We start from the raw sequence: 22,523 nt of genomic DNA on the forward strand, positions 1-22,523 counted from the left end.
GAATCAAACAGGAACTGAGGACCAAGGAGTTTATGACGGGAGGGAAAAAGCAAGGTGCAGCAAAAACAAGAACGGGTCGCTTGCGACTGTTATGTATCCATGCCGTACAGTGCAGGGCAGACAAGCCAGGGCACCGCAGCGGACCGCAGGGCAGGGCCGAGTGTTGAGTACTCGGTAATTGCAGAGCCCTTACCGCTTCCATCCTCCATCGATGGGCCCGTCACCCGAGAAGCGGGCACCAGCTGGATAGTGGCTTTGGCCTGCAGGTAGAGGCGCGTCGGTGCCGTGGGAAGCCCAATCGACGCAACCACGAGGAGGACGAAATACCCACGTCATGGGTCAAGGGCTACGAGAGCCCCAGTGGTTTTCCACCATCTTGGTGGCTGGAGAAGCGTTGACGGACAGGGTTGCGTCGCCAAGTTGCAACTTTCAAGACCTAGCAAGACCGGGGTGCCCAAGTGCGCTCTGCCCGATCGAGTACTAGATCGGCGGTGCTGAACTTGATGTTGGTCTGTTGAGAAAATCAAGAATCAATCAAGAATCGGCGGGTAACGCGACGCTCAAGTCCGGGTAAGAGTCAGATCTGAGCATCACGAAAGGCAGCGAGGGATGGTCCTTGTTCCAGAATTTGGTGAAAAGGCACAGAATGACACCCTGCCTTGGCGGTGAGGACTAGTCCATCAGTCCGAGGCCGATGCACTCTAGCCCGTCCACACTAAAGATTGTTTAGTTTCCTGACTTGATCCCTCCTCGGCTGGGCCAGGCTCTTTTTTTTCTGCGCGTCGCGTGGGTTGGGTTGGTGGACGTGTCTGTCCTGTAGGTTGGGTTAGCTGATGTCATGTGCAACAGCGGGACCTGGGAGAACCCTTGAGATGAACAGTTAAAAAGCAAGCAAGCAGCCCACCAAACGTCACCCACCCTCAGCCGACGTGTCCGCGAGGCGAGGGAAGGGATCCATTCCTTTCCTTCCATCGTCTCGTCTCTTGCTCTTTCGAGGTTTGACGCGTCGGTGTTGGCCGGCCTCTGGTGTGGTCAGGTCTTTTGTGTGGTCTCTGATGAGGAGGCATCCATGTCGAGGTTGAGATGGAGGGTTGGATGTCAGGTCCCGATCAAAGCTGTTATCGGCACGTGCATTCTTTGACGTTTTGATCTCTTCAACGCTTTATTGTCAATAAACAAACAACTGTTACAGTAACAAAATCATGAAAAAGCAATGTTTGGACTCATCAATTCCCTGCTGAGAAACCTTGGCTATGTTACTGGTCGACGGACGAAAGCCACTGACTGATACCTCGGCTCGAGAAAGTCGCAGCTACAGTGCTGGCTAACTGTGTGGCACTGGAATTCAACACTGTTCTGCCCCTCCTCAGGGCCAGATGAAATGAGGGGCAACTCCTCCCAATTCTTGGTGGGGTTACAGTACCATCCATTAAATGCGCAAGACGGCAACAGACGGGTTCTCGACGCAACCACATTCTTCAAACTCAGCCTTGCCTTTGATCCAATCACTTTTCCGAACCTGGGGCTCTCTGGATATCCGATCGCGGATCTAACTCCTCCCGCGGGGGGAACGTGATGCTACCAAATGGGGACAGCATTCATGCGCGGGGGCGGCGGGACGGCTGCGGGGGTTTGAGGCGTTGCGCCGTCATCTCACAATACTTACACGGTCTAGTCATTGCACCCAATTAACGCAGACCTCAGTCATTTCACAAGTTCCTTATGCTACAGCACTAACATCATCCCCCAAAGCCACCCCCAACCCCGGCATCTCAGTGCCGCTCTCCAAGCCTCACCAGCCAACCCTGAGGTCCTCTGCGTCTCCGAACAGCGAGAGCTTGCCGGTAACCGCCCCATCTCTACTCATGACAGACTGACCTTAGCAGCTCATCCCATGGGGGTTCAATGGGCGGAAACTGATTTATCCATCAATCAGAGGCTGGAAAACACTCTGTCATGGCATCTAGATGCTGCCCTTCCCCACATGTAGACGATGCGCCGTCTCATGAGCTCTGGGGATGAAGACGGAGGGGAGGGTATAAAGCATGACGCGCCCAGCTTTGGGGTCTACCTGGCTCAATTGAACATATTATCGTCCCTCAGCTCTCATCTCGACTTTTCTATCGTGATACTTGGTCCAACATCTTGCTGCTGCAGCTCTCTGACCACAGCTCAACCCCTCCCCCGCGTTCGGAGCTCACCCCACCTTAGCTCATGCTTCGTCACTGAGCTTCAACTCGACCTCTTTACCTTCGTAACAAATACAACTACGACTCGAGAGAATAGCAATCATGGCTGAGATCACCATTACCGGCTGGAAGACCCGCGATGTTCGGTTTCCCACGTCCCTCGACGGAACTGGCTCAGATGCCATGAACGCCGCTGGCAACTACTCATCCGCCTACTGCATTCTCGAGACCGACTCACAATACACCGGCCATGGAATGGTTAGTGAATGGTAGACTCTTGGTCATAATTGGCATAGCTAACTCTCCTAGACCTTCACCATCGGCCGCGGAAACGACATTGTCTGCGCCGCCATCAACCACGTCGCCGAGCGCCTCAAGGGCAAGACCCTCTCCTCCCTCGTGTCAAACTGGGGCAAGACATGGCGCTACCTCGTCAACGACAGCCAGCTCCGATGGATCGGCCCCGAGAAGGGTGTCATCCACCTCGCCCTCGGCGCCGTCGTCAACGCCGTCTGGGACCTGTGGGCCAAGACCCTCAACAAGCCTGTCTGGCGCATCGTCGCCGACATGACTCCCGAGGAGTTTGTCAGCTGCATCGACTTCCGCTACATCACCGATGCCATCACCCCTGAGGAGGCTGTGGCGATGCTCAAGGAGCAGGAGGCCACCAAGCCTCAGCGTCTGGAGGAGGCGCTCAACAGCAGAGCTGTGCCTGCCTACACGACGAGTGCTGGCTGGCTGGGCTATGGCGAGGACAAGATGAAGTCTCTTCTCCAGGAGACTCTCAACGCGGGATACCGTCACTTCAAGGTCAAGGTCGGTGGTGACATTGAGCGAGACCGAAAGCGTTTGGGCATTGCTCGCGAGGTCATTGGTTATGACAAGGGCAACGTGCTCATGACCGACGCCAACCAGGTGTGGTCTGTCCCCGAGGCTATCGACTACATGAAGCAGCTCGCCGACTTCAAGCCGTGGTTCATCGAGGAGCCTACTTCACCTGATGATGTCCTCGGCCACAAGGCTGTGCGGGAGGCACTCAAGCCTTACGGCATTGGTGTCGCCACAGGAGAGATGTGTCAGAACCGTGTCATCTTCAAGCAGCTTCTCCAGACTGGTGCCATTGACGTGTGTCAGATCGACGCCTGCCGCATGGGCGGTGTCAACGAGGTGTTGGCCGTGCTTCTCATGGCCAAGAAGTTCGGAGTGCCCATCGTGCCTCACTCTGGTGGTGTCGGTCTCCCCGAGTACACTCAGCACCTGAGCACCATCGACTACGTCGTCGTCTCTGGCAAGCTGTCTGTGCTCGAGTACGTGGACCACCTTCACGAGCACTTCCTCCACCCTTCGGTGATCAAGGACGGATACTACACCACCCCCACGGAACCGGGTTACAGTGTCGAGATGAAGCCCGAGAGCATGGATCGGTACCTCTACCCTGGTGAGAAGGGTGTGAGTTGGTGGACTTCTGAGGAAGCTAGGGTTATCCTCGATGGTGAGAAGATTTAAATGTGGTTGAAAAATGCGGGATGCCGCTTGTGATTTAGAATACTCCATAGGAGAAAATGACATGATGTTATGAGTTATTAAAGATTCCTGCTTTTCAATTGCCCTAAAAGTATGCGGACATTTACAGTCCCAAGTGCTTATCGAGAAACTGGACTATATCCTGCAACATGTCTGAGTTGTACCAATGAGCCAGACCTGGGTAGGTATTGAACTCGACGGGTACTCCCATTCGCTCCAGAAGCTCTACAGCTCGTCGACCATGCTGGCATTCCACGTCTTGATCCTTTTGACCATGGCCCATGAATGCAGGGGTAGACAAGAAGGGGTAAGAATTTGCTGGTGATGCAGGATCAAGTTCAGCTTCTTGTCGTAGCTCGTCAATGGCACGCTGTATCGGCGTCGTTTCTTCTTCCCCGGTGTCTCTTTCGAACAAATCATCTTCTGATCCCTCAGACTTGGTGTCCTCGTCCAATATGTCCATCATGGCATCAGCCAATGGCATAAAGCCGCTCATAACCACAACGGCACCCAACGGGGCTCCGTCCCAGAGCAACGAACTTACCAAGGTCATGGCGCCGCCCTGACTAAACCCCATTAACGCGACTTTTCGAGAGTCACCCCCTAGCTTCTCGATCTCATCTCTTAGCATCCCATGGATATGCTCCACGCTGGGACGCATCTCGCCGCGTGCCTCAGGCTCCCAATCGCCGGTGCCCTCGTACCACTGATGGATGAGAGACCGACGGTACTTTGTCGCTCGTGCGAGTGGCGCTGTGGGGAAGACGAGGCGGGCGTGGGAGAGGGAGTCTCGGAGGGTGGTTGAGGGTGCTGTGGAGATGGAGGAGAGGAGGGGACCGTGGAACTTTTGGGCGTTGAAGCCTCGGCCATGGAGGATAATGATTGTGAGGTCGTGGGATGAGAGCGGTTGGAGGACTATTGGAGATGGGAAATGACCTGGCTGAAGACGCGAGGGATTGATTTGTGGTGTGTCGCCGCTCGATGACATGGTTGATCAAGGCGATATGGGCCAAAGTGAAGCCGCTAGTGATGCATCAGCATACATTCTCGATGTAATTTTGGAACAAGAGTAACTATTATATACTTTATCTTATCCTGTTGAGATTCCTGCTACGGTATGATGCCTGCTCGTGGAATTTGTATGTTGAAGCAATTCGTGATGAAAGTTTGTATGAGCAAAGTTGGATAATGAGAGGTCCAGCGCTTATAGGTCAGTACCACGAACCTACTATGAGAGGACTAACGCAGCAAAGCCACGACCTGTAAAGATTGCTACACAGGAAAACAGCAAATACCTATGCATAAATAACTACAATTGCAGTTTATTACAAATTTCTCTGTATATATATACATTATTCATGGTTGATCAGCCACTACCGAGACAAACCACCATCTCACCCGCGACGTGTCAAAAACCCCACGTAAACCCTCCAACCTCATCATCACACTCAAAAATGAACCTCCTCGACCATGCCACGCACCCAATCCTCACCCTAACAGCCGCATTCACCGGCTGGAAGGCCCTCCTCCTCTCCATAGCCGTCGGCGCGTCCATCGGGCCAGACTATGACACGTCGACGTCGTTGTTTTTCGAGGCTGTGCACAAGGACACGCCTGGGCATGCTTCCCTCGCTGCGCGGCTGACGAGGTGGGATGCTTTGTATTTTATGCATGATGCACGTGTTGGAAAGGTTTATGAGCAGGAGTGGGCTTTTGGTGTTGGGCTACCTGTCGTTGTGCGTGGTGTGAGGCATCTGCTGGGGGTTGATGCCTTGGAGGCTACCGTTGCCGTCGCCGTCTCTCACGTCTCGCATCTCATCGCCGCGCTGGCGCTGTATCAGCTCACCGTCATTCTCTTTGGGAACCGGAGGCTTGCGTTCTTGGCGGCTGCTGTGCACATCTTCTCCCCGGCGGGACTGTTCTTGTCAGCTCCGTACGCCGAGAGCACGTTTTCATGTCTTTCGTTTGTTGGAAACCTTCTCTTTGCCATTGGCTTCAAGAACGGTCCCGACTCCCTGCAAAGAAACGTCGCCGTTGTGGGAGCAGGTCTGGCGTACGGCATCGCAGCCACTTTCCGGAGCAACGGGCTCTTTGGCGGCATCCTGTTTGCCATCGAAGCTATCAGGAACCTTTTAGCGCTCACCAACGGCTTCAGCATCTCCAAGGTTTTGAGATTAGTTGCGCCTGTGATTGGAGGTCTGCTTGTCGCGGTCGGGTTTGTTGCGCCGCAGGTGATTGCGTGGATGAGATATTGCAACGTGGAGGGAGAGCTGCGACCTTGGTGTGTGCGTCTCATGCCGAGCATTTACACATTTGTTCAAGAAGAATACTGGTACGTTTCTAATACTCTTATTGTTGTTTAGTTTTCTAATTATTGGGCAGGGACGTTGGCTTCCTCAAGTACTGGACTCCCAACCAGATTCCCCTCTTCCTCCTCGCAGCCCCGATGCTCACGCTGCTTATAAAGTCTGGCACCGAGTTAATGGGCGAGTCGAACCTAAGTCTCAGAGCTATAGACTCGCAGGGCCGAGTTCTAGTTCGCACGCTAGCGGGCATGCAGACACTACTCGCGGTCCTAGCCATCACCAACTACCACGTCCAGATCATCAGCCGTCTATCTTCCGGCTACCCAGCATGGTACTGGTGGGTAGCTTCATGCCTTATGGACAAAAAGAGATCAAGTCTGGGCTATGGTATTGTTGTCTTCATCACCATCTACGCTGCGATCCAGGGGGGTTTGTTTGCGTCGTTTCTGCCTCCTGCTTAGATCATGTGCATACAAACGAGTGTTCTCGCTATTATTCCTATTTAGTCTTTTTTATTCAGGCTTCTATATTTGGCAGTTTCTATTAGGTTAAAGTTGCACTGTGTTGGCAGTGACGGCCACTGCCTGCGTCCCAAACGGGCAAATTTGAGTTGAATGTGAGGCTATGAATCACGGTCGAAAAAGGTACAATCAGGATAAACCTCACTTTCCCTTTGGTTTGTTTACAATAGCAATCTCAACAGAAAAATAGGGTATTGTTTAGCTTTCTGTTCGTTCTCCTTCGTCCATATAAACCCGCCTTCTCTCTCCCCTTCTTCCCTTCTTCTTTCCTCCTCTGCATCATCGTCTCATCCACGCGAGAACGAAGAACCAAGACACAGTCCTTAGCTTCTTGCTACTGTTTCCATTCATACTTCAACTTGTCGAATCTTCAAACTCTCTCGTCTTTGGCTTCTCGACCACTTCTTCTCCTCCTCATCCAAACAAACAACCATGTCGACCGAAGCATGCCCCAAGATAAGCACTGCTCAGCCGCTGCAGGAGCAGCAGCAACAACAACGACAGCAGCACCAGAATGAAGCTTCGACATACGGATCTGACGAAGATATCCTGACCAAACTCAAGAATCTCGGACTCGAGGACCAAATTTCCTTGTCGCTCCTCGCAAAGTTCAAAGAGCTAAGGCTCCAAGACCGTCCCTACTTTTCGCCTCCTGTAAGACCCCTTCCACCAACTCAACACTTCATCTTAACAATAAGACAGCCCACCATTCACTCGACCATCGCAGAGAGGGCAAAAGCTTGGAGCTCGGAGTACTGCGGGTACTGGAGTCCCAGCTGGGACGACAGTACCCATCCGTACGCTCGGCCCCTGCCGTCCACCATCCCTCCCGGGACAGAGTGTCCCAGCCAACGACCTACCACTGCCATTACCTGAGGAGTGGGATGCTCAGTCACGGTCAGTATGGCTTAGCAAAGAGAGCCAGAGATTATGAATTGAAGGGGTAGAAGGCTAAATGGCAGCATGGGATGATACCACTGGCATAGAAGCAGGCATGGGCATAGCGATTAGGGAGTTCTGGTCATCACTTGATCCTTTTTTTTTTTTTTTTAAATCAGATATGGTGTTTTTCCCCTAGTCTTTTATATATTCTCTCAGTGACTCATAGCCCTGGTTGATGGGCGAACTTGACACGTGAACTTGCCTTCTGATGCGACAAACACGAAGCCATCCACCAACCACGCTTAAACTGAAGGACCTCCAGGACGACCAGCACCTGTGCATCGAGCCCAAGAGCGACGCACCCATCAAGCAAATGGAAGAGCACTGGGAGCACCGCGAGGTCATGGGTTGTTGAACCTGCATCCGTTTCCTCTCTCCACTCCATTCATTGGTCTCTAATCCACCAGTGAACCGCCGTGCAATCACCTCCAGTGGGAGCAGAAGCTTCCCAGGTATCGCCGCCTCCAACAACAGCAGCACTGTCATCTTCAGTGGTTTGCGGGTCAGGGTCGACCGTGGGATTGCCCTGGGAGATCAATCCTCATCTTTTTTCTCTCGGAACCACTGAAACAATCATGCCGAGATTGACTTTCACTGGCGCTCACAGGACTGGCGTTGATATGTTTCAGCGGAGGAACAGCTGTCACTCAACTTATGTTCCATATCTTCCCTTATCCCCCGTAACTGCTACGTGTTCTGCTGAACAGTCTTCTTAGTAGTCTGCTAGAACGACTTGGAGTCCTCTGAACTGATCCGCCAAATGTCGCCCATGTTCAGGATCACGATGCTTTTCTCAGTCAACTCTCGTCAACCAAATGGCCACTCCCCCTACGAGCCTCGGATAGGTCTACTCCGAGCCAGCCAGGCATGGCTAGGGTGCCTGTCAATTCTTATTCTTCCAACGTGAAGACATCCGCTCGGGACCTCCGCATTCTCGTCTTTCGAACCTAGAGACTGAATGTACCGCTCGTGACTGTCCCCTAAGTTGCAGAGTTGCAGAGCCGCAGAGGGCGGTGGCTTTGACGGGTGGTTGACCGGACAACTTTGAAACTTGGATCACTCATATCTCAACATCGCTCCTTGAACAACCGTATCACACCAAGAAGCTCAGTAACAAAACACCTTGATATTCGCTATCAAAGAAAATTACGAAGCTTGTCGCTTCCGTCGCTGTCTAATATTGAAAAAAAAAACTCCCATCTCCCAACCAAAGCGCCATACTTGAAACCATACTAACTCATCATCTCCAACACACATCATTGCCACACCAATCTGTCCTGTCATGCCTTCAATACAAAATGTTGGCTTCAAGATGCAGCTCCTTCGATCCTGTTGGTTGAAGCTCCGCCCCCAGGGTGAATGCCCACAGACTTTGTCTCTTGAGGCTCAACACCAGCTTGAAGGCCCATCACCAACGCGGTCAAATTTCGGCTCCGCGCATGTGAGAGCAGTTCCGAGTCTGACTTTCTCCTGACGAGGAGCCTAGGTTTGAGCACCAGAGAATGATGTTCAACGAGAGCTCTGTGGTAATCTTGCAGAGTTACCTGGGCGCCTAGCCTTCTCTTCCCAAAGCCGATGCCGTGTAGACCTTCGAATGTTCCTTGAGGCGGGCCGAACCGTTGATTCACAAAGGGCGCCAAGTAGCCATCCAGGCTCTTGCTCATTTCGCAGGGCGGGAGTAGTGAAATCTTGTTCATTGTGCCGTAGTTTCGCGCATTACCCTTCGATCCAGAGGGCTCCAGTAAAGGAGTCTCTTCTATAACGACTGGTTCCGGTGTGATCCTCGCTGACGCTGTTGATGCTTCCGCCTGATGTCCTCTTCCCTCCGTGTTATCTTGTTCTCCTCCTGATCCTTCTTCCAATATCGTGGACAATGCGCTGTTTGAACTTGAGCCCTCTTCCTCGTCGTCACGGGTTGGCCTTTCTGCTCCCCCAGGTGCGAACAACCTGAGTACGGACCATCGCCGGTAGTTCTAATACTCATCATCTGAGTCACTATTGTCGTTAATCCTAATAGCTCGCCATCTTCTATCCGTCAAGTCTTGGGCTGCCGTTCCCTCACTTTCAGGATCAACGTATCCCTTACCACCAGCGATACTGAGTGCGACTGGAAGGAAGACCAAGGCGTGAAGAGCAGCGAAGACGACGAGAGCAAGCCAGACTCGGAAGTAGTAGATCTCAAAGATCTTTGATCGGGTAAAGGCGAGAACACACACACCCAGGAGCTTGGTGACAGTGATGCCCGAAAAGACAGAGCCGCCAACGTTAACAAGGGCCGTCCAGGCTCGGGCGTCACGACCGCGGAACGAATTGCTGTTGCCCTCCATCACCGTTCGTGAGGGGAACATGAATGCCCTAGCAATGTGCGCGCAGAACTCAACCGAGATTCCAACGCAGATGATTAAGTTCACCAGCGAAACAGCATTGAGAGACACGCCGAAGACGGCCATGGCGCCCATGATGTCCACGACGCTCATCACAACTGTGAGAGAGACCACCAGCGCCGTGAGCAGTGAGCCCAGTAGTATAGATGCGACGACAAAGATAATGCCGACTGCAGCACACAAGAGACCCGCTGTCAAGGACACAATGCTGAGGTACTGGTCGAAGAAGATGTAAAAGACGCTGTACGGGAATACGTCGGCACCAGTTCTCTCTCCAATCTCCGAAGCGATGCGGCGTGCCGAAGTGTAGGCACTAATAAAGTCATCCTGGCTTCTCAGAGGGGTGTGAGCCGTTCTGAAGTGGCTGGCCGTCACCGCTCCCGCCTCGTTGATGACCACAGCCTGACCGTATGGTGCCTGTCCAGCAAGTGGGCAGTCGTCGTTGGTCGGACTCGACAGGAACTTCTTGAGATAATGAACAAACTCTTCGTCTTCGGGCATTCCATAGAGCGTGGTGTTCCATGCTGGCTTGCGATCAGCGAAGCATGTCTGACCATGCTCCACGCAGCACTTCTCATACATTGGGTTCAGCCAACGGAAGAAGTCGTCGATCCAGCTCGCAGTTGGCGCAGAGATGTAAGAAATGTCGGATCTCTGTCGTTCAAGCTCGAGGGTGTTGGTGAGAGAGAGACTCTGGCAGGTAGTGAACCTCGAGCAGACCTCTTGTTGCTGCTCACGCTTGGTGATATCCACTCCACGCGTCACAAAGTACACAGGAGGACCTGTCTCGAGGTAGTCATAGAGGTCATTGAAATAGGGGATCAGATAAGAACCGTCAGGAATGGCGACTCGCTGGTCAAGACCAAGCTGGATCTGTGGCAAAAGAGCCAGCCCAGCCGCGAACAGACCAAGGAAGATGGTAACAACAACAAGCTTGACCTTCTTTCCGAGAAGTCGAGGGGCATATGTGTTCTTGATAAAGACCTGGAGCAAACTCTCCTCAGCCATATCAGAACCACGGCTAGCCCCTTGCGCAAAGCCGTTACCACCATTGAGATGGATCCTAGCCTTAGTGATCTGCCAGCATGGCCACAACTCGCAACGGTGGTCCTCAACCCGCATCTGGTTAAGTGACAGGAACGAGACAAACATGGTCATCTGAAGCAGAGCGTTGACCAACACTGCACCAGCAGCGTATGCGGCAAAGTTTCTGACCGCCGGCATGCCCACGGCTGTTCCAAGCGCGAAGGCCACTGTTTCGGTGAGAGCAGAGAACAGAATAGAAGGACCCATGCGACCGAGAGCTCTGGCGACTCGTTCCTCCACCATCTGATCAGGGCAGCTGACGTTGACTCTCTCGAGCTCATGAACAATCAGGAAGATGTTGTCAACTCCCACAGCAAGGACGATGAAGGGGATGACCTCAACGATAATGAGGGTCGCCTTGAGACCGACCCACGAAAAGAATCCAATAGATGCAGCAATCGACATGAGGACGATGATAATGCCAACCAGACCAAGCGTGATCTTGGACTCGACCAGGAGGACGGCGGGGTTTCTAAAGACGTGCTTGAGAGGAGTGCCTAGCGCCATGCAAGCATAGACAAACATGACAATGTAACTGATGACGACGATCTTGGCGTCTGTGTTGGTTGACTTGTTAAGCTCCTGCTCCAAGCTGATCTCGGTGTTGAAGGACAGACGAAGGCCTCGCTCTTTGGCCTCCTCCTGAACTTCGAGAAGTCGGTCACGCAGGGCATTCTCCCAGTCCACGGCGCGTGCGAGAGCATCGGTTCCTTCTTGAGCGTTGTTGACCACCCAAGTAACGGTGATGGCTCGGGCGTCCAACACGTCATCGTCGTAACCGCCAAAGATCATGTCAGGTTCAATGGGTTGGCCAAACTCTGGTCGACAGTCCACAGGAGTCTTGGCACATGATCGAAGATCATCCTCCCAGTGCTTCTGGTCAAACCCACCCTTGGAATACCAGTAGGCTGTAGGAGATTGAACAACGCAGGCATTTCCAGTGGGCTTGTAGCACAGATCCTTCAGGAACTTGCCATATGTAGGGCTTTCGAGCTTCTCAATACTCTTTTCAACATCCATCCACCACTTGAGAGTCTCATAGCTGAGAACGGGGCCGGGTCCGGAGGGATGAGTGTCGTTGACCAGGAACACCTTTTCGGCCCGGTAGAAGGGGCCAAAGTTGGAGTCAAAGTAAGCCTTCTCCTGAGCGGCAGCAGACGATGGGCTAACCCAGAGTCGGGCAGGCTCCCTCTCGAGGTCGAAGCGGAACAACCCAGCACTAAGGATGGCCACGACGAGCAGGCTCAGTCCAATACTGAGGCCTGGGAAGCGAGCCGCAGCGTGACCAAGCTGATAAAATGCCTTGTCGCATTTGTCATTGACCCAATAACGCTTGGTCGGACGGTCGCGCATAGCCTCCGTCTGAACCGGACCGCCCTCATCCTCGTCGTCGCTGTGCGAGGATTCATGCAACAAACGCGTCCTCTCAACTTGCCGCTGCGCATACCTCTTCCAAGCAACGTGGCCAAAGATTGACGCAAATAGAGCAAACAAAAGGACGCTGTAGATAAAGATGGATGCGAATGATAAACAAGGCAGGAGGCCCACGTGACAAGACTTGGAGTCCTTAACAGCTGGGAGCTCCGGGCACACCTCAGGGCAGTCGACGCAGACGCAGCGATAGGCGGGGTCTTCGTCGTTGCACTTCTTTGGCTTCATATCCAATGGGTGCATTTCCGGATCGCTGTACTCTGTGGGGTAGTTGATCTGGAAGGGAGAGCCAACAAAAGGCTTCTTGTCACCAAGGAACTTGAGCATCTGGGTATAGTTCTTAGCACCACCGCCAATCAAGTCCATGGCCCTACTGTTGGCGCCGCCAAACTTGACCTCCTTGCAGCTGTCATAGAAGCCAGAGCCATATTCCTCGGACACGAGCTGGTCGAGCTCCGTCACGAGGTGCTTGCCGTTCTTTTCGACCGAGTCGGTAACATTGATGAACAATGATTGATCGGGAGAGCAGGTAAAGGTACAGAATAGGTTGAAGAAGTTTTCTTTGCACGCGGGACAGGATCCGACGATGGTGGCTGGTGTGCCGAGTTCGGACTTGAGTGATTGGACCTAAATGCGGCGTTAGCATGACGACTCGGTATCGAGATGAGGTTGTGCTCACTTGTTCCAGGCTACAGCATACAGGTCCAGTTCTCCATTTCTCGCCGCAGAGCTCAACAAGCTCATTGCGAAGCTCTTCTTCGGGATCTTGAGCTACATCGTTGTCGACGCATGGGAGCTCTTTGCCAAAGAGGCTCTGCTTGCCGCAATGGCCGCGGAACGCGCAACGTCCAGCTTCGTGTTTCGGAGTATATGGCTCAGCAAGGCCCAGCCCAACCAAGAGGCTGGTGGCAGCTCCGAGCTGAGGGAGAATGCGTTGATGCATCTCGAGATGACGGGGCCGCGCGCGGCGGTGACCGAGCGGAAGATGGGGTCGGTCGGCCTGGTCGGTCGCGATCGGGTATCGATGTGGATATCTCTTGATCGACTAGATGATGCAACGAGAGTGCGACGACAGGGTACAAGATGCTGCAGAAGCAATCGTAGGCATGCAGTTGAAGAAGTAGGAAGTGAAAGACGAGGTCGGTCTAAACAAGCTCCGAAGACGCGCGCCGAGCGGAGAGAGACAAAGCTAAATGACGGTAATAAACGTAAGGTATGGTGATGTCGTCGTAACGACTCAGGCGACGGCGGCAGCTCGGAGGACGGTTACGGTACCTACCTCCAGTACTGCACAAGCTTGGCGGCGGGCGTTCCAGGTCACCTGCGTCATTGGTTCCTGGGGCAGGAGCGGCCCGTGATTCGCCAGATGAGGCATGACTCGGTGGCTGATGCGCTTTAAAGGCTGGGGTTGCTGGGGATCGCGTGAGCCTTCCGTCATGAATCATCAAATGAAGAGTGAGAGCTGCCTACCTGGGTAATTAGTTACCCTATTGAATCGCCGAGGTATGATATTGGGAGTCGGTGTGAAAAGAGCTTCCATTATTGTCCGCTTGACAACTGTAACTGTACAATTTGGTTAAGCTTTCGGTTTGTTGGGTGGCTTCTCCAACCAATTCCCGCCCTGCATAGCCTCCAATGTAGCATGAGCGCCCAAATTAACGTTAGACATCCTTCCATGCATGGCTTTCGATTGACAAGCCTTCAAGTTGATTCACGCATAGACGTTGAAAGCAACACACAATTTTTTCCCAATAAACCCTCAACAATTCACGCTCTGCTTTCTACTCTTTCTACCCATATCACCAAGCTTGGGCTAACAACACGGCAAAGAGGGCGCGTTCCTTAAGCATGTCTCAGACCTCACGGCCTATTCCAGCCAAGTGCATCTGCTTGGGGGCCATGATTTATAACAATCAGCAATCAGCTATCGTGAGCATACAAGCGTATGCGTGCGTATAGCATCGTTGCGACATACAGTTGGCCACCTACCTATCCGGGTAAATAAGCATCTATACAAGCATTGTTCTCAACACGTGATCTGACTGGCTCAGCATCTTGATACGCGCTCCACCAACTGGGCTGCCAGTTGGAAAAAGACCATGACTCTGGGCTATGCGTCATTCAACCAACCCAACTACTCTTCTTCCTTCAACATCCCACAAGCGAAGAGACGAGAACTAGTGTCGACGGCACGAACAACATTTCCTGTGAAAAGCTTTACGTGTATCATGCTCTATTCTGGAACTGCTTACCTTCAACCCCACTCTATCCCTCCCCCATGCCCAACGAAACTTCAGAAGAACTTGTCCAGAAGCTGGTGGTATGTGGTTTACAGTCTTGATTATTTTTATGATGTGTATTGCGATCCAGCGCGAGGCAACCGTCAAGTGAGGTGCAGGATACAGAGTCGCCTGTCGTAGCAAGAATCGTCTGTGACTCACTGAGCGCGTCGCCAGCGCCAGACACATTCCTTAAGCCATGATACTCAGCAGTGACCGAGTTTGGTGATGTATACTAACCCTTTGGTCAACAGGAATCTTTCCGCTCGCTTCTGGATGAGGCCCTCGTAGTCGCTATTGCGAGCGATCACGATCTCAAGCAACAAACCCAATATGAAGCGGCCAAGGCTATCCTTGATGGCCTCGCTCAAGATGTCACTGCCGAGGAAGCAACTGGATTTAACCCCAGCGGTATCTCTGGTGTGGCCGAAGACCCAAATGAAGAAACAAGCACCACCGAGACAGGCAGCCAGCAAGCCTCTCGCGCAAGAGATACCGACACTTCCGTCAGCGACATTACTTCGTCAACTGCAAGCACGGCGTACTCCATCCCGCGGCTCACGTCCTTTAATGACGACAGCGAAGAGAGCAAGGTGCTCCTCCTTCAGGGCATGTTCTCCGAGCTCAAGGAATTCGACATCAAGCATTCCTTGAAAAGGGCAAATGGAGACTTCCAGACCGCACTTGACGATCTCCTCAATATTCAGTACCTCAAGTCAACAGGCCAAGAGCAGAAAGGAGTCGATGGCTTCTTCCAGCCTGAGGCGAGTGTCGGGAAGAAGAAGAAGAACAGAAAGAAGGGAAAGAAACCTTCGGTCGACGATACGCCGTCGTCTAGCAGTGGAACTAGCACACCTGGAGACTTGAAGGAGATGAAACGTAAGCATTTTCTCCAATCATACCGTCTTGAAATAGTAACTCACGACCGCGACAGGCCAAGATGAGATTGCGTATCTTGCAGATAGGCTCGATCTGCCATTCGGCTTCGTCTCTGGCATCTTCTACAACAAGCGCTGTGCCAGCGGCGCAACAGCAGTTGAGATCCTGGATCAGTACATCGCTCAAGGTATCGAGACCCAGGACGAAGCGGCAAAGAAGTACGCCCAGGAACTCGCTCAAAAATACCGCAACGTTCCTGAAAAGTACATGTCGACCATCGTTCAGGTTACTGGTTCCATCTCGCAGGAGTCGGACGACATTGCCGCCCTGTTGAGCAAGCACTTTACAAAGAACCCATGGACGCAGAAGCTCGATCTGAACTACCCCCTCACGCCACTGCCGCAAGAGGAAATCGATGGTTTCGAAACTGTTACATCTGGAAAGGCCAAGGTGACGAAGCCATTGGCCCCCAGACTAGGCAGCCCTTTTGACCCCTCCGCGTACACGCAAGCTGCGGAGAAGGCTAGCCAGTATAATCGGGCCAAGCGTGAGGCAGCAGCTTCTGCTGCACAGCTCAGCAGGCGAGGCGCCTCGAATCCTCTCTACCGACAAGCCGCTGGCTACTACGCAGAGGTTGCAAGGGAGCAGGGCCGCTATGCAGCGCAGGCCACCTCGACTGCCGCCGATCTCCTGGTTGAGAAGCAGAGCACAGCCAGTTCTATCGACTTGCACGGCGTCTACGTGCAGGATGGTGTGCGCATCGCCCGCCAGAGGACGCAGGCCTGGTGGTCTGCTCTAGGCGAGTTTAGGTCTGAAAAGGCGCGGCAGCAGCCATTTACTGTCATCACTGGACTCGGTCGCCATAGTGCTGGTGGTGTGTCACAGTTGAGACAGGCTGTGGCTGCAGCTCTGCTTCAGGACGGATGGAAGATGCAGGTCGAGACCGGGCGCTTCGTGATCAAGGGTCGACGATAACGCATGTGCAATCCGCAATATTGTCCAGGCCGGGGTGTGTTTACCAAGGCCCAGCTTTGTTATTCAGCCCTGTGAGAGGCACTGCAACTGGCCAGATCATCAAGATCTACCCTTCTTGCCGATCGGATGAGTCGATGCACCCGTTGCTGGGTCTTTCGGACTCAATTCGTCGCCTTCTGAGTGGACGGGTCTGGTTTTGGAAACCTTCGCGAGACTTACGCAAGCTCACCCAAAACAAGGCCAAGCTCCAATAAGCCTTGTTTTCTTGGTTCCTACTGGTCAGAAAGACCTGTCAATCGTTTGTGGGCCAATGGATGACCCAGCTCTCCGGTTACTGCGCGAAGGATTCAATCCTGGAGGCTATGCTAGGCATGCACAAAACGAGAGGCTCCAAGGCGTCCTCTCGTAACTTTGTTGTTGTGGTGCAATGCAATCTCGCACTGGCGGCGCCTCGGTCGCTTCCCAGAAGGGAAGTGCGTGAGCCATCGGGAGGTCGTATAAGTATTTGGGCGCTGGCATTTGAAGCTGGTTGGAATATCTCGGCATCAAATCTCAACTTACACACAAACTAAACTCGACGAAACGGAACCCATCTCATCAGAATCTTGAACCATGGCGGCAAAGGGCCAGACTACCGAGGCAGCTTACCAGAGCCTTCCGAGGGACGACCCTTCGGCGGCTCTGCTGCACCCTGAGGAGCGAGAGGAGGAGGAAAGGAAGCCGTCCGTCTCCATCACCTTTTCGCCCATCCTCCTCCTCCGATTTGTCGTCATCGCCCTCGGCATCACGGCCACCGTCTTCATCTGCATGCCCTGGTACCACGACGGCCTGGCTGCCTTCTTCGGCATCTGGTCCATCATGCTCATCCTTTGGAACTCGTACCACCTCATCAGCGGCCTAATCTACTGTGTCTGCTGCGGAAAGAAGGGTGGCAACAACGTGGTTGACATTACGCTTGGGAGCTTCTTCTGTTCGTTTGGCTTCGTGTCTGCCATCCAGCTTGGCTCTCCCCAGACAAAGAGCATTTTGGTCAAGTTGAGGCCTTATCTCATCAACTTGGTGGACCTTGGCTTCGGCGGCTTCTTCATCATCCCCGGTGTCATAGCCTTGACGAGTGGCGTTTGGTATTATGATGACAATGTTGGCGGGCTGTGCATTACCTTGTCGTGAGTATTTCCCATCTTTTCCACTTTTCATCTCAACATCGAGCTAACTTCAACATAGGACGCTGGAATTCATCATTGCGTTCCTGTCTCTGTTCAGCATCTTCCGCAAGGCCAAGCTCGTCTTGTACAAGGCCGAGGAGCACGACAAGCCTGCCTATACCATTCCTGAGCTGTACCGAGACGACACGTCGGAGCCCCGAGCCTCGACTTCCTCCGAGGTTTAAGAAGCTTCTGTGAAACACGGCATCCGAGGTCAATTTGTTCATCAGGGCGGTTCGGTGGTGATTTTCCTGGTGAAAGGATGCCAAGGTCGTGAAGGAATAAGCGACAAGGTCACGACGTCTACGTTTGACGATACTGGGGGACTCGATGATAAGTTAAAGGGAAAACATCATTGTTTTGGTCTAAGTTGTTGCTATATCTGCCTCATGTCAGGCAACCATATCCGAACCTTCCGTTCCCTATGCTGCTTGCAACTATGCTCGCTACTAGGATAGCATGAACAATACACAAGAAAATAAACCACTTCATAACCGCTTTTTTGGTGTCATCTATGCCTTCTTTTGGAGACGCCGGCCAACATTCTCCCACACAGCCATGCCCGTCGAGAGGGTAGTCAGGAACATAACCAGACTGACCACGCCAGGCTCAACCTTGACCCAGCCGACAGTAGTGGTAGGAAGAAGCATGTCGAGCGTGTCAGAGAAGATGCTGCGTGCCAGGACGAATCCCTCCCTGCTGAGATTTTGGAGCCAGGCTCGTCGCTCAGCCTTGCGCTTGGTGACGATGTTCTTGAGGCGCTCGCGCTCCTTGTCGAGGTCATCCTTGGACTTTTTCTCGTCGTCCTTTGTGGCGTCTGACTTTTCGGAGAGCTCCTTTTCAGCGGAGACGATCTCGTCTGCGTTCTCGGTGGGGATCCTGCTGACGCTCTCGGCGGGCACAACGGCAGGTCGTGTAGAGAACAGACGGAACACTCTGATGAACGAGACGATGATGGAGGTGTACAGTCCAGCGAACCAGAACAGCTGAGACTGGTAATCGATCTCATCATACTTTTCCTTGGAAAAGATGCGCAAGTTCTCAATGCCGCAGAGATCCAGAAGGGTCATGGTCTCCATCATGCCAAAGATGCCAAAGCAAGTCTTGCTCACGACATCAAGCCACCCATCGAGACCCTTGTCACCAGCGGCGACGTAGAGGTTCCAGCCGGCACGGAAAGTGTCGAGGAAGCGGAAGAAACGGATGAAGCGCCGAGAGACGTTGAGCTGCCCGCGGAGCACGCCTAGTCCTGTCGCCTTGGAGGTCTGGACGGTCTCGGAGGCGCCGGGGAGGAAGAGGGCCAGCAGGGCTGGGTAGCAGATGAGGATGGAGCATGTGGCCTGGAAGAGACGCAGGATGCGCTCAATACCGACTGAAGAGGCTGTTAGCTGCTGCTGTATGTACAACTGAGACAGTGAGTGAGAGATACATACCGAGGTCGGTGCCAAAGGCAACAAAGTGCTCATACGTGTCAACCATCTCGATGAGCCAGCTGATATCGAAGTAGAAGAAAATCAACAACTCTAACAAAACCATCAACGTTGCAATCTATAGTCTATCACGATAAAAAGGACGCTCGAGAAAATGCAAACAGAGGCAGAAAAATGCAGAATATTGACTAGACACAGTTAAGCGGTTTGAATAGGCGGTGTTGGGCTTGGACCCCCCAGACCATTTTATTTAGCTCCATAAGATAGGGAGCGAGTCAGCCGGTTGATGCATGAATTTGCCGCGGGGGATCCCCACGGCCACGTCTGTTTGGCTTGACGTGGACGTTTTGGAAATGGCATCATTGGGCGTTTATTCTTTTGGTATTGGCGAATAATACAAGACGTGAATACAAGCAGGCGTTGACACGTTCAATATCAACAGTCACGACTTGCGGTGACTGGAAACAATGTGTAACCAACTTTCGTTACTCCCATTGAACACAAGTAAATATAACACAGGGCGTCTACGTAAATCTTGTAGCTATGCACAGGTACACACACGTATGCCCCCTCTAACATCCTCTCCTCTCAACTGTCATTTTCTAACTAGTCGAGACTCCAATTATTGACCAGGAGACACCAGCTTTCCCTGAGCCCTTGAGTCGTGACTCCATCCACCAGCCAGAGGAGCACCGCCAGACTCCTGCGCAAACTTCTGCATCCGGGCCTCCAACTCGGGTCGGAAGTGACGGATAAGACCCTGGATGGGCCAGGCGAAAGCCTCTCCCAGAGCTGAGACAATATTAGCATAGTTCATTCACTTTGACGAGTGCAACATACCGCAGATAGTGTGACCCTCAACCTGCTTGGTGAGCTCCTGGAGCATGTCAATCTCCCGCTCGCGAGCCTGGCCCTTCTCGAATCGGCTCATGATCTGCTCCGTCCACTTGCTGCCCTCTCGGCAGGGTGTGCACTGGCCGCAACTCTCGTGGCGGTAGAAGTGGCTGAGACGGCTGATGGCTCGGACAATATCGGTGCTCTTGTCCATGACGATAACGGCAGCAGTACCGAGACCAGACTGGCTGTCCTTGAGGGCGTCAAAGTCCATCAGCTGGTCATCGCAGACGTGCTTGGGCAGGACAGGAGTGGAAGAACCACCGGGGATGACGGCCAAGAGGTTATCCCATCCACCTCGAACACCACCGCAGTGCTTCTCAATCAGCTCACGCAGGGGAATCGACATCTCCTCCTCGACAGTGACGGGGTTGTTGACGTGACCAGAGATACAGTAGAGCTTGGTGCCCTGGTTTCGCTCACGGCCAAAACCGGCGAACCAGCTTCCTCCTCGGCGGCAGATGGTAGGGGCGACGGCGACAGTCTCGACGTTGGTGACGGTGGAGGGGCATCCGAAAAGACCGACGGCGGCGGGGAACGGGGGCTTGAGACGGGGCTTGCCGGGCTTGCCCTCGAGGGACTCGATGAGCGAAGTCTCCTCGCCACAGACGTAGGCTCCGGCACCTCGGTGAATGTAAACATCGAAATCGTAGCCGGATCCGCAGGCGTTCTTGCCAATGAGGCCGTCGGCGTAGGCCTCGTTGATGGCTCGCTGGAGGACGGCGGCCTCCTCGACGAATTCACCTCGGATGTAGATGTAGGCAGCGGTCGCGTTCATGGCTCGGCCGGCAATGAGGCATCCCTCGACGAGCTTGTGTGGGTCCTTTCGCATGATCTCGCGGTCCTTGCAAGTTCCGGGCTCACCCTCATCGGCGTTGACGACGAGGTAACGGGGCTTGTTGTCCTTGTCCCAGTCCTTGAAGTTCATGAAAGACTACCGAGCGTTAGGCAATTGGTGTCTCCCCGGCTGGTGCGGATGAGGAATCCGCTTCTCCAAAACCTACCCATTTCAGACCCGAGGGGAAACCAGCACCACCTCGTCCTCGCAGACCAGAGGCCTTGACCTCGCCAATGATCCAATCGTGACCCTTGAGGATGATCTCCTTGGTCTTGTGCCAGTCGCCCATCCGCTTCGCGCTCTTGAGGTCGACGGGGTATCGTCCGTACAGATTCTGAAAGATGCGATCTTGGTCTCGGAGACCGCCGTACGTTCGCTTCGGGGCGCCGTCCTGGACAGTTGCCAGGCCTCTCACGGCGGTCCGTGAGAGGCCGACGGCCTTCTTGGGCGCCGCTCTCGTGGACAGCATTGTGCTCGTTGTCGGGTGGCGGATTGGAGATGGTTGACAAGACGGACGTCAGGATGCGGCACTTCGAGTTTCCGGGCGAGATTCGTGACCGGTTCAGAAATGGGGAATCAGTGATTGGTCAATGCGGACTGCGGATTATTCAGCCGCAAGAGTTAGCCGCTACTTATCCCCACACGTATGATAGGTTAGAAGCAATGTCTTTTTCATCAGAAATGTTAAGCGCTTCCGGTACCTTTTGCCTTCGGCCGACTCTTTGAAGTCATCGATCCGAGCTGCTCGGTGGTAACGTAAGCAGGCAGCTGAGCTCTTTCATTTGACGATGCTAATCTGGGACATCGCAACACCAGCTCCTACCTATCACCGCCAATAAACGCCAACCTCGAGTTGGCTTTATATGCCATCTTGGCAAACAATGACGGCGTCAAGGCCGAGTGAACTCATACCTTGAAAGTTGGAGTCGCCATCGCCATGTCTAGTAAAAGGCACTCGATTCTCCCTGCCATCGACCGCAGCGGTCCCAGGCCACCCGTCAACTTCTCGTCCTCCCTCACCATCTCCAACAATGCGATGCTGCAAGGCACACACTCGATCACGATGCAGTCAGAGACCGTGGTTCATCCGCGATCGAAGTTCGAGTCCAACCTAGGATCCATCTTGATCGGACGACGATGTCTTATCCACGAACGGACGCATATCGGAGCTCGCCCTGCCGACATCGAGAGTGCGAAGCCCGGTGGTATAGCTCTAGGAGACTACGTGACGATTGAGGCCGGTTCAATCATTGAGGCTGGAGGCACTGAGATTGGCGAAGGTTCAACGATCCAAGCTGGAGCCAACATTGGTTGTGGTTCCAAGATTGGCAAGGTAGATGCCATCCACAGAGTTTCAAGAGTATCAACTGACTGTTCAAGAACTGCACCATCACTCAATTGTCCAAGTTGGCACCAGGAACCATTCTGCCAGACAACACAGTGGTCTTCTCCAACGGCACAAGACGCATCGATAAGCGTGATATTTCCGATCACAAGAAGATTGCTTTGATCAAGCAACTTGCTATTTTGCGAAAAATGATACCCAGCGACCCCGACAAATTCAAATAAAGATACCCCTCAATAGACTCCTGTAACCATTGAAAACGGATGCCTCCCGGTTCTACTACACTTGACTTGCA

At 53.2% G+C, this 22,523-nt stretch overlaps 9 protein-coding genes and 1 pseudogene across 10 annotated transcripts, besides 1 other annotated feature; 6 read left to right on the forward strand and 4 right to left on the reverse strand.

Moving 5' to 3' along the window:
* Positions 1–2,291: 2,291 nt before the first annotated feature.
* NCS54_00305100 (L-galactonate dehydratase) lies at positions 2,292–3,695 on the forward strand (the record flags this gene model as incomplete). Its single annotated transcript, XM_053148638.1, has 2 exons — positions 2,292–2,447; positions 2,499–3,695. The coding sequence occupies 2 exons, from the start codon at positions 2,292–2,294 to the stop codon at positions 3,693–3,695; spliced, it is 1,353 nt and encodes a 450-aa protein (XP_053004613.1).
* Positions 3,696–3,816: 121 nt separating this feature from the next.
* Positions 3,817–4,701, reverse strand: NCS54_00305200 (Hypothetical protein; the record flags this gene model as incomplete). Its single annotated transcript, XM_053148639.1, has 1 exon — positions 3,817–4,701. One exon carries the CDS (start codon positions 4,699–4,701, stop codon positions 3,817–3,819), a length of 885 nt encoding a protein of 294 aa, XP_053004614.1.
* A 454-nt stretch (positions 4,702–5,155) lies between these two features.
* Positions 5,156–6,480, forward strand: NCS54_00305300 (GPI mannosyltransferase 2; the record flags this gene model as incomplete). Its single annotated transcript, XM_053148640.1, has 2 exons — positions 5,156–6,045; positions 6,096–6,480. Exons 1-2 carry the CDS (start codon positions 5,168–5,170, stop codon positions 6,478–6,480), a joined length of 1,263 nt encoding a protein of 420 aa, XP_053004615.1. The 5' UTR covers positions 5,156–5,167.
* Positions 6,481–6,972: 492 nt separating this feature from the next.
* NCS54_00305400 (Hypothetical protein) lies at positions 6,973–7,416 on the forward strand (the record flags this gene model as incomplete). The annotated part of the gene is made up of 2 exons (XM_053148641.1): positions 6,973–7,194; positions 7,243–7,416. 2 exons carry the CDS (start codon positions 6,973–6,975, stop codon positions 7,414–7,416), a joined length of 396 nt encoding a protein of 131 aa, XP_053004616.1.
* Positions 7,417–9,455: 2,039 nt separating this feature from the next.
* Positions 9,456–13,428, reverse strand: NCS54_00305500 (annotated as a pseudogene). Its single transcript has 2 exons — positions 13,063–13,428; positions 9,456–13,010 (listed from the first exon to the last, which is right to left on the reverse strand).
* Positions 9,456–13,428: a sequence feature.
* Positions 13,429–14,661: 1,233 nt separating this feature from the next.
* Positions 14,662–16,516, forward strand: NCS54_00305600 (Smr domain-containing protein; the record flags this gene model as incomplete). The annotated part of the gene is made up of 3 exons (XM_053148642.1): positions 14,662–14,703; positions 14,917–15,541; positions 15,597–16,516. 3 exons carry the CDS (start codon positions 14,662–14,664, stop codon positions 16,514–16,516), a joined length of 1,587 nt encoding a protein of 528 aa, XP_053004617.1.
* Positions 16,517–17,128: 612 nt separating this feature from the next.
* Positions 17,129–17,906, forward strand: NCS54_00305700 (Hypothetical protein; the record flags this gene model as incomplete). The annotated part of the gene is made up of 2 exons (XM_053148643.1): positions 17,129–17,682; positions 17,741–17,906. The coding sequence occupies 2 exons, from the start codon at positions 17,129–17,131 to the stop codon at positions 17,904–17,906; spliced, it is 720 nt and encodes a 239-aa protein (XP_053004618.1).
* A 327-nt stretch (positions 17,907–18,233) lies between these two features.
* On the reverse strand, positions 18,234–19,257 carry NCS54_00305800 (Hypothetical protein; the record flags this gene model as incomplete). Its single annotated transcript, XM_053148644.1, has 2 exons — positions 18,234–19,093; positions 19,155–19,257. The coding sequence occupies 2 exons, from the start codon at positions 19,255–19,257 to the stop codon at positions 18,234–18,236; spliced, it is 963 nt and encodes a 320-aa protein (XP_053004619.1).
* Positions 19,258–19,773: 516 nt separating this feature from the next.
* NCS54_00305900 (NADH dehydrogenase [ubiquinone] flavoprotein 1, mitochondrial) lies at positions 19,774–21,352 on the reverse strand (the record flags this gene model as incomplete). The annotated part of the gene is made up of 3 exons (XM_053148645.1): positions 19,774–19,943; positions 19,992–20,979; positions 21,050–21,352. 3 exons carry the CDS (start codon positions 21,350–21,352, stop codon positions 19,774–19,776), a joined length of 1,461 nt encoding a protein of 486 aa, XP_053004620.1.
* Positions 21,353–21,820: 468 nt separating this feature from the next.
* Positions 21,821–22,452, forward strand: NCS54_00306000 (Dynactin subunit 6; the record flags this gene model as incomplete). The annotated part of the gene is made up of 2 exons (XM_053148646.1): positions 21,821–22,216; positions 22,264–22,452. 2 exons carry the CDS (start codon positions 21,821–21,823, stop codon positions 22,450–22,452), a joined length of 585 nt encoding a protein of 194 aa, XP_053004621.1.
* Positions 22,453–22,523: the final 71 nt, after the last annotated feature.

The sequence above is a fragment of the Fusarium falciforme genome, chromosome 2, assembly GCF_026873545.1.
Source record: "Fusarium falciforme chromosome 2, complete sequence".
NCBI lineage: Eukaryota > Fungi > Ascomycota > Sordariomycetes > Hypocreales > Nectriaceae > Fusarium > Fusarium falciforme.